Consider the following 17,158-nt stretch of genomic DNA (forward strand, 5'->3'; position numbering starts at 1 on the left):
CGTTGACTATGAGTTTGCTTTTCTTTTTGCTTATTTTTTTTTTCTTTTTTTCTGTTTGCTTATCTTCTATCACAGACCTTGACATGCACCATTGTTAAAAGATAGAATATTTTTGCATAATAATATGGCCACATATATAAATACATACAACTGGTATTGATAATAGAGAGTCATGTTATATTGAGTGTCAATATGTATTTCTTTTTGTCATTGTAGATCAAAGAGTAAACTTCAGCTGCACCCAGATCCTTCACACCATGCTGACTGGACGGAGGCGCCTCTGAACAGATGATCAGTTCCACCCAAAACCATACTTATACTCATTTCCTCTAATTACAACCTCTTTCCTATCTCACCCTGCCTATAAGATGACACCTAAAGGCTCATGTGCGTGCATGGCACATATCTGCCTGCCTCAAGTTCATCACATGCTCCTATTAGTTGCCAATAACACCATAAACAGACTCAGAAACGCATATATACACACTTAGTGTGTTTACATTAAACTGTTTTCTCTTCCTTTTTGTTATTTGCTTCCCTCATACGCAAACTGAAGAACAGTATTTTGATTATTTTATTATATTTCCCTGTATTTTTATTAAATATGTTAATCTTAATTTGATTAGATCGCTGGGAAAGATAAAGGGCGCTTCACCTATAGCAAGGTGAGAAGTTTTTAGGGTGTATTATTTTGAGGATGTTTGAGTTATTGATTAAGGGCTTTGTTATAAGAGATGCAGGGAATATGGGGGAAAAAATATGCGTTGCTCCAGTCTACAACTTTCTACATATCCTCTATGGCTGACACTCCTGCAGCTTTCCAGGAATGAACTGCACTATACATAGACTTCTCAGACCTCATCACATCCATTGTAAGAGCTGCACTTGCGTGTGAAAAGTAACAATTATGCTATTAATATCAACAGCAGACTTAAAATGACACTAAAAGGACAAAGACAGTGGGGCAGAGTGAATGAAAGAGGCCAAAGAGGAGGAGATGGAAGAATGAAATGCTGGTCAGGGTGCCATCATACAGTAAGCAAAGGAGGACCTGAAGCACAGTACAGTTTCTGTATTGTCTGTATTGCTTTTGAGCACTGGCAGCTTGGTTAGTCATTGAAAATGTTTTGTTTAAAGTTGAACCACCTGAAAGCTGCTTCGATGAAAAATTAAAACCAAGAACATGACTGCAGAAACCCTTTTGTCGACATCTTCCTTAAAGCACACAGGTGAATCAGATATGGTTAAATATTGGCCTGGATTTTTTTTTTACAAAATAATTTACTTCTGTTGGATCATAAACATGATTTGGCAGAAATCCAACAGAACCTCATTTGGAGTGTTAGACATGGATCACAGTATAAGGCATTGTGATTGATTAAAGGCCTCATTTGCATTGCAGCCTTGCAGTATTATCAAGACCAATATCACATCTATTCACAAACAATGTAATGTGCAGCCCTGTGCTTTATTAAAGCCACAGATCTGTCAGGTAGACATTTTCTCTTTCACATTGCTGTATAGCTACATTACAGCAAGGGATCTCAGTCAACCTGAAATCAAAACTGAGCTTTTCTAACTTTTTAGTTCATTTCTCTGTTCATATTAAAGCATGATTCATGAAATAATTTGAGACAAAAAAAAAGTCTTTCATCAAAACGTTACGACTTTTGCCCATCTTGAAAATGTCTTCTGATGTTTGGTTACATAGGCATGCACCAGCAGCTGGGAAAAATGTTTCGCCTCTCCTTCCTACCACCCAACCTGACCTGGAGAAAAAATGCTCAACTAGCTCAGAAACCCTCGCTGTCAATGTGTACGACTCTGAAAAAATTGCAATATTGAAGGGAAAAGCTTTAGGAGTTTCTGTTTTTTGTCGACTGCAGCCTCTTATGCTTCTTAGAACCACCGGTGGTTCCAAAACGCACTTCATCATATTCTTCATAACGTTCATATTTCATTCAAAAGGTGGGTGTCATATGAGAGCTAAAACTTCTTTCTAGTCACGATAATGTAATTTTAAACCCTTACAATAGGAGAAGCTGAACTTGCAATTTTTTTTTCTACTGAAAGTTGACCCATTTTTCCACAAATCTGGGCTACAAACAGATTGTGTCTCTTCAGTGATCTGCTCTGTAAAAATTATTTTTACAAATTGGTACAAAAAACGTCTAAGATTTTTGGCTTTCAGCAGTAAATTGTAGGCATATAGCAATATGTGTGATCATAAAACACTTTAAAAAAAAAAAAACTTTTTACAAATAAGAATTAGCATTTAATTCATGCAGTTACTGAATTTGCAAAGATTTGGTCATGTAAATTCAGAACATACCCTGGAGCATAAGAGGTAAAGCATTTTTTGCATGTTGCATTTGTAGATCTACAGCATTGTATGAAAACTAAGTAACTTTGAGTTCAGATGTTTTACCACAAAAATCTGTTGGCAGCGACTGGGGTCCTCTCTCTGTGGAGTCTGCATGTTCTCCCCCTGTCTGCGTGGGTTTCCTCTGGGTTCTCCGGTTTCCTCCCACAGTCCAAAGACATGCAGTCAGGCCAACTGGACATGCTAAATTGCCCCTAGGTGTGAGTGATTGTGTATGTCTGTCTGCTCTGCGATGGACTGGCGACCTGTCCAGGGTGTATCCTGCCTTCCGTGCGCCCGATGACCGCTGGGATAGGCTCCAGCACCCCCCCTCCCCAGCTTAGTGTACTCTCATTGGACCACACAAATATGTCTATGGGAGCACATGTACCTCTGGCCCCTCTGCATTTTTGCTCCGTCCTGGTTCCTACAAAACCTGTGCCAGGTGTACGGTTCAGGCATGTGTGGAGCTGAAACAGAGCAAAAATGTTTCTAGTTAGGTAATAAGTGTACTGGAAATAAAGCTCCAGAACCAACTGGTTTATGTACAAATGTTGGGAAAAGAAGTATAAAATAGTAGCTAACAGAAAACAAGCAAGCGTCCTTCATTATTACCTTTGTAAAACTGTGATTCTGATCGTTTGCCATTTCTCGTAACACTTATAATATTCCTCAAGCTACACTTTAAATTTGATTTATTTATTTTAACATTTTATCATGACTGTTGTTTATAATATAGTTTTCATGCTTATCTCAAATTATCACAGTCACAGGTCTGAGTGCCTTTGGTGAGTGTTTAGCTTCAATATTTCCTTCACCAAAAAAAAAAAAAAAAAAACTCAGAGCTGTGAAAATTGAAATTATTTCAACCTTTATTTGTTAGATTGTTTGCTGATATAATTATTTACTTACTTATGCAATGATGTTCTCTAAAAGTTCTGGTGCCATTTTCCATCTTGTATGTGATTGTACAAAACCAATGAGCTTGAAACTGGGTGCAGTTCTGCATCACATGAAGAACAGTGGCAAGGTTGGTTCAATCAGTGACATGCAAGTGAGTGAATCACCGGGGAGGCGGGGTTGTAGGAATGTGGGTCGAAAAAAGGAGTGGGGCAAAAGTTACGTTTGAAAGTGTGGGGGCAACTGCAGGTGATATTAAACCAGCTGCAGAGGTGCATTTCATCCTGACTGCGTCGTGCTTTTGTCCTATAGTGGCACTAATTTTTGCTTTTGGCATTCAAATAAAGCCTAGCAGCTGCAGCAATGTCGAACCAGGGTAAACTCGTGCTGGAAAACTACATTGGTGGAAAGTTCTTGCCATGCAAAAAACACATAGATTCATTCAACCCTTCTATTGGAGAAGTTTACTGCAGAGTGCCGGACAGCGGAGCTGAAGAGGTGAGTGAGGTTTGGCCTCCAATTCTATGCTCATCTTAACTTCAGTTGAATGGTTTAGCTTAACTTATTGAAAACTCTTGAAAACAAGAAAAATACATACTTTTCTACATGCTTTTTCTAAAATAGAGGCAAATAACTTTGGAAATTGTAGATTATTTAATTATTTAATGAGCAGATTAATTAATGAGTAATGGCTTTGGTCTGCAGGGGCAGCAGGTGCACCTTTGCCCTATTGGACTTTACCATGTCAACAGTGTGATGACTATGGACATAGTTAAACAGCAGCGAGAAATGGCTCAGAGTCCACACTGGAAAAGTAATGCATTGTACTTACCAAGTTTCATAGAAAAACATCTTTCATCAGCACATTTACTGTTATGAGAAATTTCAGTACAGGACAGCTCTTACTCAGTGGAACCGAGGTGATGTGTTTGACTCTACATGGTACAATATTTCACAAGTGTTGTTTTAATTTAAGAGAAATGGACCGCATTCACTAATTCACTCCCTCAGTTTTTTCTCAGATTTGTTCCTGAAACAGGTCTTTAAAAACTGTCGGATTCATGTGTTTGCACCTTTGTGCTTTTGAGTGTGTGCAGATTCTGTTCTTACCTACAAATCCTGAATAAGAAAACACTGGTGCATATCAGAATCTTCATAAAAACTGTGTAAGTGGGTTTCAAGAAGATATTTGGCAAGTTGTCCATTTGACCACAGACAGTTCTGTTGCACATACAGCATCCAAAACGTCTGTCCACACACTGCTATGATAATTCAACAGAGATGGGAGAAACTTTCCCATAAGTACTGTTACTTGAATGAAATGAGGGCTTGAACAGAATCCATCTTTTTTCCCCAAAAATGTCTGTATAATTCAGCTGATAAGTCATTCAGAGTGGTTTGATGTGAAATGAGAACTTCTTTACAGTGGTGGTGAAAGAATCCAAGGCTCACATCTACAGCACAAATAAAGCCTTTTTTATTTACAACCCCAATTCCAATGAAGTTGGGACGTTGTGTAAAACATAAATAAAAACACAATACGATGATTTGCAAATCCTTTTCAACCTATATTCAACTGAATACACTGCCAAGACAAGATATTTAATGTTCAAACGGATAAACTTTATTGTTTTTTGCAAATATTCACGCATTTTGAATTTGATGCCTGCAACATGTTCCAAAGAAGTTGGGACAGGGGCAACAAAAGACTGAGAAAGTTGCGGAATGCTCAAAAAACACCTGTTTGGAACATTCCACAGGTGAACAGGTTCATTGGAAACAGGTGAATGTCATGATTTGGTATAAAGGGAGCATCCCTGAAAGGCTCAGTAGTTCACAGGCAAGTATGGGGCGAGGTTCACCACTTTGTGAACAACTGCGTGAGCAAATAGTCAAACAGATTTAAGAGCGACATTTCTCAATGTGCAATTGTAAGGAATTTAGGGATTTCATCATCTACAGTCCATAACATCATCAAAAGATTCAGAGAATCTGGAGAAATCTCTGCAAGTAAGCGGCAAGGCAGAAAAACAACATTGAATGCCCGTGACCTTCGATCCCTCAGGCAGCACTGCATTAAAAACCGACATCATTCTGTAACGGATATTACCACATGGGCTCAGGAACACTTCAGAAAACCGCTGTCAGTGAACACAGTTTGTCGCTCCATCTACAAGTGCAAGTTAAAACACTGCCATGCAAAGCGAAAGCCATATATCAACAACACCCAGAAACGCCGTCGGCTTCTCTGGGCCCGAGCTCATCTGAGATGAACTGATGGAAATTTTTGGGAAATCATGGACGTTGTGTCCTCCGGGCCAAAGAGGAAAAGGACTGTCCGGATTGTTATCAGCACAAAGTTCAAAAGCCAGCATCTTGATGGTATGGGGGTGTGTTACTGCCCATGGCATGGGTAACTTGCACATCTGTGAAGGCACCATTAATGCTGAAAGGTACATACAGGTTTTGGAGCAACATATGCTGCCATCCAAGCAACGTCTTTTGCAGGGACGTCCTGCTTATGTCAGCAAGACAATGCCAAGCCACGTTCTGCACGTGTTACAATAGGCTTCGTAGTAAAAGAGTGCGGGTACTAGACTGGCCTGCCTGCAGTCCAGACCTGTCTCCCATTGAAAATGTGTGGTACATTATGAAGCGCAAAATACGACAAAGGAGACCCCGGACTGTTGAACAACTGAAGTTGTACATCAAGCAAGAATGGGAAAGAATTCCACCTACAAAGCATCAACAATTAGTGTCCTCAGTTCCCAAATGCTTATTGAGTGTTGTTAAAAGGAAAGGTGATGTAACACAGTGGTAAACATGCCCCTGTCCCAACTTCTTTGGAACGTGTTGCAGGCATCAAATTCAAAATGAGTCAATATTTGCAAAAAACAATAAAGTTGATCCATTTGAACAATAAATATCTTGTCTTTGTAGTGTATTCAATTGAATATAGGTTGAAAAGGATTTGCAAATCATCGTATTCTGTTTTAATTTATGTTTCACACAACGTCCCAACATCATTGAAATTAGGGTTGTACTATCCAAAACCACCAGTGAACCTACCGTATCTTCTGAGTTGATGATGAAAGGAGTAAAACAGTGGTAAATCTGAAAAAAAAACATGTTTTTCTTGTGGACAATTTCGCCTTATAACAACCTGTAAGTACTCTCTGAACATAATTTTAGGCCAAAACTGTTATAAAAAGACATCTCTGTTAAGCTTAATCATTTCATGTACAAACTTTCCGTGAGGGAGCTTTTCTTATCACCATCACTGTGATTCATGCATGCAGACATTTTAAAAAAAAGTCTAATTCCCCTTAAAGTAGACATAACCATGGCTTCCAAAAAACATCTTGAGTAAAATTAAAGTTTCAGTAATTTCAAAATTTCTCTAGAACTGCAATGTGCAAATGTCTTAGGACATCCAGCCTATGAACTGAAGTCTGTTATACTCTTCTTCAAATGCACATGCACACAGGACTGATGTTTATTTTATATATAATATATATATATATATATATATATATATATATATATATATACACAGAGAACTATTTACTAATGATGTCTGCTAGTGCAACATCATTGGACACCTCATCTTGTTTGGAGAACTGCCAGTTCTGATCTTGAATTGTTGATGCCTGAATTGCGTCTATATGTTTCCTGTTTTCATAGATATCAGTCATAGTGTCAGACGCTGCACCTGCAAGTCACTGTTTCATTTCACATGAAACCACATAAATGACTGTTTACATCTCTGTGTTTTCATCAAAGAAATTTAGAAAAATTGGTGGAATTCCCCTTTAAGTACATGAACTCACTAAAAACATTTATAAATGCATTACTTCACAATATATGCTGGAAAAAGAGTAGAATCATCTGGTGGTGAGAATGATTAATTATTGGTAATGAGGTAAATATCGTAAGGCACAGGTTATTGCGTGTGTAGTCACCATAAGAACGTTTGCCTGTAGGTGGAGGCTGCAGTGACAGCAGCCAAAGAGGCGTTTCCTAGCTGGTCAGCGAAGAGTCCAGCAGAGAGAGCTCAGGTACTGAATAAACTGGCTGACTTGCTGGAGGCTCGCCTGGAGGAGTTTGCCCAGGCTGAGTCTAAAGACCAGGGTAAGCCTCAACACTCCACACTATAGTCTGCACAAGCAAGATTAGCTCCATAAGCATTAAAGGTACGATAAGTATTATTCTTATACATTTTTTACCCAACCTACTAAAAATAAGGCCAATTGAAGAAGTTTGCTTCTTATGCTCTAAGGCTAACAAGTAATGTTCTGGCAAAAACACTATATTTACAAAAGTATTTGCTCGTTTGCCTTCACATGCATATGAACTTGAGTGACATCCCATTCTTAATACATAACGTTCAATATGATGTCGGCCCACCCTTTGCAGCTATAACAGGCAACATAAAGTTTGGAGGTCTGTAGACATTGACTCTGAAGAAAGTTGGCGACCTCTGTGCACTATGTGCCTCAGCATTCACTGACCCCACTCTCTGTCATTTTACGTGGTCAACCACTATGTTGCTGAGTTGCTGTTGTTCCCGATCACTTCTACTTTGTTATAATACCACTGACAGTTGACTGTGCAATATTTAGTAGTGAGGAAATTTCATGACTGGACTTGTTGCACAGATGGCATCCTATCAAGGCACCACGGTGGAATTCACTGAGCTCCTGATAGCGACCCATTCTTTCACTAATGTTTGTAGAAGCAGTCTGCATGCCTAGGTGCTTGGTTTTATACACCTTTATACACCGTGGCCATGGAAGTGATTGGAACACCTGAATTCAATGATTTGGATGGGTGACTGAATACTTTTGGCAATATAGTGTATATAGCACTGCAGCCCCATTGTCAGCACAGGCAACTGCATTTGAGCCAAAAGTAGAATACTTTGTATTACTTAAATTTTCATTGTGTTGTGCCAAAAATGCAAAAAATAAATAAATAAAATTAAAATTACAAACTTTTTGTAAACTTTAAAAGTAATTCTGAATTACATCAAAATAGGTAAATGGAACCTAATCATGTTGAAATTTGGGTGACTGAATACTTTTGGCAATATAGTGTATATAGCACTGCAGCCCCATTGTCAGCACAGGCAACTGCATTTGAGCCAAAAGTAGAATACTTTGTATTACTTAAATTTTCATTGTGTTGTGCCAAAAATGCAAAAAATAAATAAATAAAATTAAAATTACAAACTTTTTGTAAACTTTAAAAGTAATTCTGAATTACATCAAAATAGGTAAATGGAACCTAATCATGTTGAAATTTGGGTGACTGAATACTTTTGGCAATATAGTGTATATAGCACTGCAGGCCCATTGTCAGCACAGGCAAACTGCATTTGAGCCAAAAGTAGGTCCCATGCCCTTGAACAATCCAGGTCATGTCTGGCAGAGACATGACTGTAAGTTGGCTTATGTAACAATTTTTTGTTTTAAGGCAATAAAACAAGGAACTAGGAACATTACTAAATATCCTACTAATATCATACAGTTGAATTCAATTTAAATGATTGTTTAAAATATGGTTAAAATTATTGATGGCTGACAGTTTTCCAGCACACAGATTCCAGCGAAAAATACCTACATGCTCTGAAAACAGTCTTTGGCACAGATCTTATTAAAACACTGAATTTTCACAGGAGACCGTGTCTAGGAAATGGGATAATGTGGCCAGAAACACACTCTGCTGGACTTTCTTTAACATCATAAAGAGTCTGTGTTAAATAGTTAGGTTGTTCCCCACGCTCCCCATCAGTATGTCTTATAGTGTCAAAAGCCACATTAGCAAGTGTATTTCAGATTACTTAACTGACGTGATGACAGAGGCACAATGTCAAAAACTGTTCTATATCTTGGCTAATGTATTGCTCATTAGCTACATTAGCCTTACAGCTCCTCCGCAAAACTACAGAAGCAAACCACATGTCTTGGCTGACAGACTGCAATTGGAGCATGGGGAAAATTGATTAAAATGAGATTTTTATGATGGAAAAATTACTTTAAAGGGGTCACTGCTGCTAGGATATCTGCCCTTTTATATCACAGTAGGGCCTGTAAGAATGAGTGTCTGCCCTCTTTGTGCTTAACGATCCAGGCTCTCTGCTCTCATTCCTCCACCTGTTATTTTTTTTTCTTCAGGGAAGACGATAACCGCTGCCCGAAATGTTGATATCCCTCGTGCTGTATATAACTTCAGATACTTTGCCTCATCCATCCTGTACCACACTACAGAATGCAGTCAGATGGACCACATGGGCTGCGTTAATTACACCATCCGCTGCCCGGTGGGAGTGGGTAAGGCTGTGTGAGTGCGTGTGGCATGCAGAAAGTCAGAAGGTCGTTTCTACATGTGCGGCCCTCCAGCTGATTGAATAGAGAGGATGAATGTGATTCTGTCAGCTTGTAGCTGCTCTAATAGGCCCTTAAAGTCATGTTGTCATTCTGTAGTTGTCGTCATGCCCATAAAAATACCTCCAGGACTAAGCATGAGTGATCACCATTGGTAAACATAACAGTTTAAATTTGAGATTTTGCTCCAACCAATACCTTTGGGATGAATTGTAGTAGCACATTTGTGATTAAAAGCTAATCATCCAGCATCAGTACCTGACAACACTAATGCTTTTATGGTTGAATGCAATCAACTCCTCAGAGCAATGTTCAACTTCTAGTGTGAAGCCTTCAAAGAGGAGTGGAGGCTGTTACTACAGCAAAATGGTCCAAACTCTTTGTAAATACATTTGATTGTAGAAGAAACATTGGATGAGCAGGTGTCTACAAACTTTTGGACACACAGTGTATCTCTGCAACCCGATACATAGATGTCTTTGAGACACTGTCAAAACTGTTCGTTTTTCACATTTTCTTGATAGTTTTAATTGATTTTGGAATGTTTATACTAAAATTCTTACAGACCTAACATTTACATTTGAAAGTAGATTTTTGTGAAATGTCATATCAAAGTGCAAGAGTGTTAGTTTGTCTATAGCATGTATATAGCGTTATCCACATTTTTGTAATGACCTCATTATTCAGAGGATCCAGTGACACTCGGGAGAAAAATGCAGACAGGACAAAACGCATCATGTTTGGAACATTTTTGTTTACCATAGAGCGTGATAGCGATTATTCATTCTTCCCACAGTCAACATCCGCCCATATTACTAATTCTTATATGGGCACGATGCCCATAAATGATGGTTTTATGGGACTATTATTATTACTGTACTTCTGTGTAATTTGTGGGCAGTTGCATTAATCTGAATATGGTGATTCAGCTGCATCAGTTTTGGAATGTTAAAATTGCTTACAAAATAAATAATAAATACAATAAAAATAATAATACATAATGCAAGTTTGGAATCGCAATTTAAATGCTTGTTCATACTTCACATGTGTCAATTAATTAGCAGAACACTATGAAATAAAACGATTTGTCCAGAATGATGAACAAAGCTATAGAGATTCTAAAATAATGGACATAGCTGTATAGCACTGAGAGAGTTATAATAAATTTAACCTCCAGAATGCCTAGTTTTTTCAAATTGCTGAGACATTTCCTTTTATTCCAAGAAGATATAAAAAATAAATATTAATTAGAAATGAAACATCTGAAATGACCTTTTGTAGAATGTTTTGTATTAGTTAAATTTTCATTGTGTTGTGCCAAAAACGCAATAAATAAATAAATAAAATTAAAATGATTCCAAACTTTTTGTAAACTTTACACGTAATTCTGAATGACATCAAAATAGGTAAATGGAACCTAATCATGTAGAAATTTGAGGTTTTATGATGACTGGAATAGCTTTCTAAAGAATAGTAATTAAATCTTGTCGCTGTAGAGTGAAAGTGTTATGAGATTTCTCTTAAATTAGTCCCTCTCCATGGATACGTGGATATTATGTGTACATGAGGACATCATTTATTTATACAGTGAGAGAAAGAGAACCACAATGGGCAGTAATAATGCAGTGATATTACACTGCTGTGTCTCCATAGCTGGTCTGATTAGTCCATGGAACCTGCCTCTGTACCTCCTCACCTGGAAGATTGCACCAGCTGTTGCTCTGGGCAACACTGTGGTGGCTAAGCCCAGTGAGATGACCTCAGTCACCGCCTGGATGATGTGTCAGCTACTGGAGGAGGCCGGTGAGGAGTGTGTGTGTGACCTGTAGCTGTGTGCTCTAAGTTACACACATTACAGTATCAGTTGAACATCTTTCAATTTCGGAATTCCTTTCTCCACACTTTGGAATTACTTACCAGCCTGCACTTCTGTTTCTTCCTTCTGAACTCCTCTAAATTTTCCTTCTGTGTATGTTGGTGTATGTTCAGGCTTTCCACCTGGTGTGGTCAACATAGTGTTTGGGACTGGTCCGCGTGCAGGTGATGCTCTGGTGGCCCACCCTGATGTGCCATTAATATCGTTCACTGGCAGCACATCTACAGCCAGAGTAATAACAGAGCGCAGCGCCCCCCACTATAAGAAGCTCTCGCTGGAACTCGGTGGCAAAAACCCAGCTGTTGTATTCGCTGATGCGGACCTGGAGGAGTGCATCAGAACCACTGTGCGCTCCAGCTTCTCCAATCAGGTGAGCCCTTTCACTCAAATAAGCTCAGACAGTCAGCTCACACTGACTCTCAGGGCCATTGATTATGTTGCTGTCACTCCAGGCAGAAGAAGAGCCAGTACAGGGTTAGTAGTTTACCTAAAGGGGTATTCCACTGACATTTCAAATTTTTTGCCTAATTTGGTTTGTTTAGATGTAAACAAAGTCATTCAGAGCGGTTTGATGTGAAATGCTATAAATGCTGTAGAGAAATGTTTTCTTTTTCAGTGGTGATGATAGGACGAGAGTCATGATGTCTACAACACAGATATAAACATTTTATTCACTATCCAAAATCACCAGTGAACTTACACATATCTTTTTAATGTGTGAAATTAGTAGTTAATTTGAAGAAAAAAACTTTTGTTTGTATATATGTATATATACATGTATATATTTAACAATAACTATTGTAGTTTTGTTTGTTTTTGTGTTTGATTGCTGTTGCTCTGTTATTCTTGTCATGTTCTGTTCATTTAAAGTGACACCAGTTACCTGGCTATACAGTGCACTGCCACATGGGGGTGCTCATGTTCCATCAGTCCTACATCACCCCCTCTTCTCCCTGGCAGGGAGAGATCTGTCTGTGTACCAGCAGGATCTTTGTTGAGCGAAGTATTTACCCACAGTTCCTGGCAAAGTTTGTGGACGCGGCTCGACAGTGGAAAACTGGAGTGCCCTCTGACCCCTCCAACAACAACGGTGCACTAGTGAGCAAGGAGCACTTGGAGAAGGTTAGATAATGCAATATTACAGTGTTATCACTCTTATCGGTGTTACGTACGCATGACAGATTGTTCTCAGCAGCAGAAAGGCTGAAATGTTATAAAATGAGTTTAGAGCTGTGAGGTCAACATGACATTTGTATATAAAATGGAATATTACAGTTGTATCTTATACAGTCATACAGTCATATGCAAAAGTTTGGAACACCTGGTCAAATTACATGTTTTGTTGATTAAGTAAATATATTAACACATTATCAATGGAGAATACACTTAAACATGGCAATTATCTGCAAATATTAGAGCACAATTTTTATTTATTTGCTGAAGAAAATGTGCCAAAACTTTTGCACAGGCTACATTTTATTGTTTTATTTTTCCCCCAAGAGTGTTAAATTCAGCAAATAAACACAAACTGCATTTTTTAAAAAGGGTGGTCTCTGTAGAGGAAGTGTAGCTTATTAGAAGATAATCATTCGACTAGGGGTGCCCCAGTTTTTCCATGCAAGTTTTGTTACAGTTATATTATAAGTTGAGACACACATATAGTTGCTGTCAGATTAAAAACTCTGAACATTTATAGATTATAGATAGAAAGATAATTTATTCGTTGGATAGGAAACCCAAGAGACAGTTGCAGCAACAGAACTGTTCAATCATCTATAATTTGATGCTGTTTTTATTAGTATATTATATATTAGTATATTTTATATTAATATCTGGGATCTGTTTCAATATTATTTTTGCCACACCCTCAGTAACTTTGATTCAGAAGTGTCATGCCCAAAGAATTTGGAGAGAGGAGAATCGCCCCTCGGTAATGTCTTCCTGGTTTGTCAAACACTAGAGGGCGCTTCAGAGTGAGTCCAAAATGAATGGGTCAATATTGAGTGAGCACTTTTTATATAGAATTTATATTTATACACATTTATATAGAAAAATGCATTAATTTCCTGAGAACAGAACAGCATAAAACATTTAACACTGCTGTTGTAGTTTTGAACTCCAGTTATGGGAATTTCTTGTATGTTCATGTATTAAGCCATGACACCAGCCAGTCAGCACCCAGCAGCAGTAACTAGTCTAGTGTTCTACTGCTCAAAACCTGTTTGCTGTAGAAAGAAGAACGATACAGGTATGTTTTCCTTGTTTTTTAGTGAAATACAACCTTTTACTTTTTAAACTTAAAGGGAGGTCCTGGACAATTTTATTTTTGTTTTTAGCCATTTAGCTCCATTAGCCCCCATTCATTTAGGACTTTTACACTAGTGCCTTCTAGCAATTCTGGTCATATTTTTGATGTAATGGGGAAAAACAGAAAGTGGCCAGGATCCCCATAAACTGTTTCTGGTTATACCTACATTACAGAAGTAGCCAATCAGCACCAGAGGAGGATGGGGAATGAGGAGTGGATTTTTCAATCAGAGCTCAATCGCCTTCTGCCACGTTAGCCTCGAGGAGCTAATATTCTAGCAGTGCAAACATTTTTTTTGAGGAGTTTGCTCACACCATACACACATTTTGTGAACGGTTGCCTTTTCTATTTATAAGCTTTGCTTTATAAGCTTTCAGAATAGTGGGCAGTCGTGGGCTGGAGGTTAGGGATCTGGCCCTGTGACCAGAAGGTTGCTGGTTCGATCCCCAGGGCCGACTGTCCATGACTGAGGTGTCCTTAAGCAAGACACCTAACCCCCAACTGCTCCCTGGGTGCCATGGATAGGGCTATCCACCGCTCTGGGCAAGTGTGCTCACTGCCCCTAGTATGTGGTGTTTCACTTCTTGGATGGGTTAAATGCGGCGGTGGAATTTCCCCAGTTGTGGGATCAAAAAAGTATCACTTAACTTAAACAGAAATTATCCATGCATAGACAGATGCTTTCTAACACTAACCAGACAAAGGCAAGCGTGTGTAAATTCTCTGAGCTTGGCAAAAATGGTGTTGAATGTTATTTTACATTGAAAAGTCACACATTTTTACACTCAACCACATGTGTGGCTGTCAGAAGGTGCTGGAATTTAATAATTGCAAGCTATTTACACTATCACTGTTAGCTGAGAAGCAGCAGAGCGCTGTAGCTTGTAGCCCAAGACTGTGCCTGAAGCAACTGACTGAAGGAGGGGCACTGTAGGCAGTGAGCACAGAAAGCCAGCGGCAAACCCCAAGAGACTGGCTTTTCCTTGCACTCTCTTTCCCCTCTTTAACTCAGTAACTCATTACATTATGATATCCTTCAACATCAAACTGAGCTTGCCACAGACTGCAACTCACTACATGGTAGGTCAGGGGCTTGTTTTGCACTGTATGTATGTTGCATAAGTTTATTTTTGGCATACAACGGTAATGCTATATCACCCACAACTATCGCAGTGTATTGCCTTTAGTTTTAGCTGTTTCTATCTTCATAGCCTATAGAGGGTAAAGTATTTTATTGCTAGGGCTTGTAAACAGCTTGGCCTGCCATTGTTTTGGAGTTTGAAAAAGGAATTGTGTCAGATTGCAGAGATTTCTGGGCTGATACTGAAAGTCGACATTTGTGGGCATTTGATCCCTAGCCCCTCTAAGGGAACTGTGTTTGAGAGAGAGAGATGGGTTTCCCTTTTTTTTCCTATATGCTTGAAAATGCCGGCTGCCCTGTACATTGTGTGGACAACATAAATCAATAATTTGTAATATTGTAATAGCAAATGGCCAAAATGACCTATCATTACAAAATTACTCTTTGTTAAATCTCTTCACATTAGCATACTTTACGTTTAAGTATGTTTTTTTCTTGTCCTATTAAGTTACTGTTTTGGTGATATGAGGTTTTTGTTATGACTACAGCAATATTCAAAGGTGCTACACTGTTTACTAATACTTGTATTGATCTTTCTTGTTAATGTTAAGCTTGGCAGACCTTTGAATTCCAGTTTACTCTCACAACTTTGGTTTTAACTTTGGTTCCCTTTCTTCAGGTCAGAGGCTATGTGTTCTTGGCGCGGGCAGAGGGAGCCCAGGTGCATTGTGGGGAGGGTGTCGACACTCTTAACCTGCCACCTCAAAATGTGGGCGGTTACTTCATGCTGCCCACCGTCATAACTGAGGTAAAAGACTCCTCCCGAGTTATGCAGGAAGAGATATTCGGCCCTGTCACCTGCCTGACCCCCTTCGAGAAGGAAGAAGAAGTGATAGCACGTGCTAATGGTGTGCGCTATGGCCTGGCAGCCTCAGTGTGGTCGCGGGACGTGGGGCGAGTGCACCGGGTTGCTAAGCAACTGCAGGCTGGGATGGTGTGGACCAATTGCTGGATGATCAGAGATTTGAACCTCCCGTTCGGGGGCATGAAGTGTTCCGGCATCGGGAGAGAAGGAGGGAAAGACTCCTATCACTTCTTTACGGAGGTCAAGAGTATCACAGTCAAACACTAAGTTACTGTCAGCACAAATACTTTGTAGCTCTACCTTGCTGGTGTACAGTTAGAGACTGTAGCTTATCTGTTAAATGCTTTTTTGTGTCTATGCAGTTTCTGACCACAGATCTACTCTTGACTGGTTATTTTTGGATGGTGGTCCACTCTCAGTCTAACGGTGACACTGATTAATGTAAAAACTTGTGCCAGCACCACACACATTACCATGTCAGTGTCACTGCTGTGCTGAGAATGATCCACTGACATGACAGATATTATAGTTTGTAACTGTCCACCTTTATAGGGGTCCAACAAGCTAAGGGGAGCTTATAAATGGCCAATTAATGTTTCAAAAAATGTGGCCCATAAGGATAAGTACTCTTTATTAGGTACAGTCCTATGCAAAAAAAAAGACAGCAGCCTTAAATTTATTCCAGTCAAAATGGCCAATAAATACACACACGCACACACACACACACACACACACACACACACACACACACACACACACACACACACACACACACACCTTATAAGCTGCTTCTCCTTCTGGGTCCTGGGAGGAGCTGGAGCCTATCCCAGCTGTCATCAGGTGGAAGGCCCATTCAATACAGATTATTCAGTTTTCAACATCAGGAAACAAATAGTTAATAGATAATTACACAGAAGACACAACCACTAAATTTAATATTAGATTAGTATGTATTGTTTCCACTCTTTGCCTTTATTACAGCTTCCATTCTTCTTCTTCTTTTCAGGAGAAAAAAATCTGTATGTTTATTTTTCCACAGTTCAGTCTTAGACATTGGTTACATTTTCTGCTTCTCATGATCTAAATAATCCCAAACATATTAAATGATTTTGAAGTCCGGCATCTGTTGTGGTCAGTCTGTTGTTCTGAGAGTACCTTTCAAATCCATAGCACTGAGTTGTCTTCTCACAATGGAAGGATGGACAGAAACACCTGTGGATTGTTTCAGATCTGAAGCAGCTTGATTTTCTCCTCTCTCTCAAAGATGAAAGCTTTAAGTGCTGATTATCTGATAGGGACAGTTTCTGTGGTCTGCAAGGTTTGTTTTTGACCCAGGTCCAGTTTTTGAAACTCCTGTTTGTTTCACTTATTTTCCTGTGA

The 17,158-nt window shown here is 39.1% G+C and overlaps 2 protein-coding genes across 3 annotated transcripts in view; both read left to right on the top strand.

Annotated features, from left to right (window-relative positions):
- The window catches only part of hbs1l (HBS1-like translational GTPase), a 39,290-nt gene extending 38,094 nt beyond the window's left edge, over window positions 1-1,196 (top strand). For both annotated transcript variants that reach the window (XM_017707174.2, XM_037541459.1), the window contains one exon: window positions 217-1,196. In XM_017707174.2, the coding sequence (XP_017562663.1) occupies window positions 217-228 (12 nt within the window). In that variant the 3' untranslated portion in view covers window positions 229-1,196. The remainder of the gene's footprint in view (window positions 1-216) is intronic.
- A 2,309-nt stretch (window positions 1,197-3,505) lies between these two features.
- On the top strand, window positions 3,506-16,484 carry aldh8a1 (aldehyde dehydrogenase 8 family, member A1). The gene is made up of 7 exons (XM_017707195.2): window positions 3,506-3,760; window positions 7,246-7,393; window positions 9,439-9,594; window positions 11,302-11,451; window positions 11,638-11,894; window positions 12,485-12,646; window positions 15,593-16,484. The coding sequence occupies exons 1-7, from the start codon at window positions 3,626-3,628 to the stop codon at window positions 16,043-16,045; spliced, it is 1,461 nt and encodes a 486-aa protein (XP_017562684.1). The 5' UTR covers window positions 3,506-3,625; the 3' UTR covers window positions 16,046-16,484.
- The last annotated feature ends 674 nt before the right edge of the window (window positions 16,485-17,158 follow it).

Source organism: Pygocentrus nattereri, chromosome 9 (genome assembly GCF_015220715.1).
Source record: "Pygocentrus nattereri isolate fPygNat1 chromosome 9, fPygNat1.pri, whole genome shotgun sequence".
NCBI classification, from domain to species: domain Eukaryota; kingdom Metazoa; phylum Chordata; class Actinopteri; order Characiformes; family Serrasalmidae; genus Pygocentrus; species Pygocentrus nattereri.

Excerpts from the sequence above, each read along its gene's own strand:
- aldh8a1 (XM_017707195.2), top strand. The coding sequence starts at position 3,626 with ATGTCGAACCAGGGTAAACTCGTGCTGGAAAACTACATTGGTGGAAAG. Across the intron at positions 11,452-11,637 it reads TCAGCTACTGGAGGAGGCCG|GCTTTCCACCTGGTGTGGTC; the intron begins GTGAGGAGTGTG and ends GTGTATGTTCAG. Across the intron at positions 12,647-15,592 it reads GCAAGGAGCACTTGGAGAAG|GTCAGAGGCTATGTGTTCTT; the intron begins GTTAGATAATGC and ends CCCTTTCTTCAG.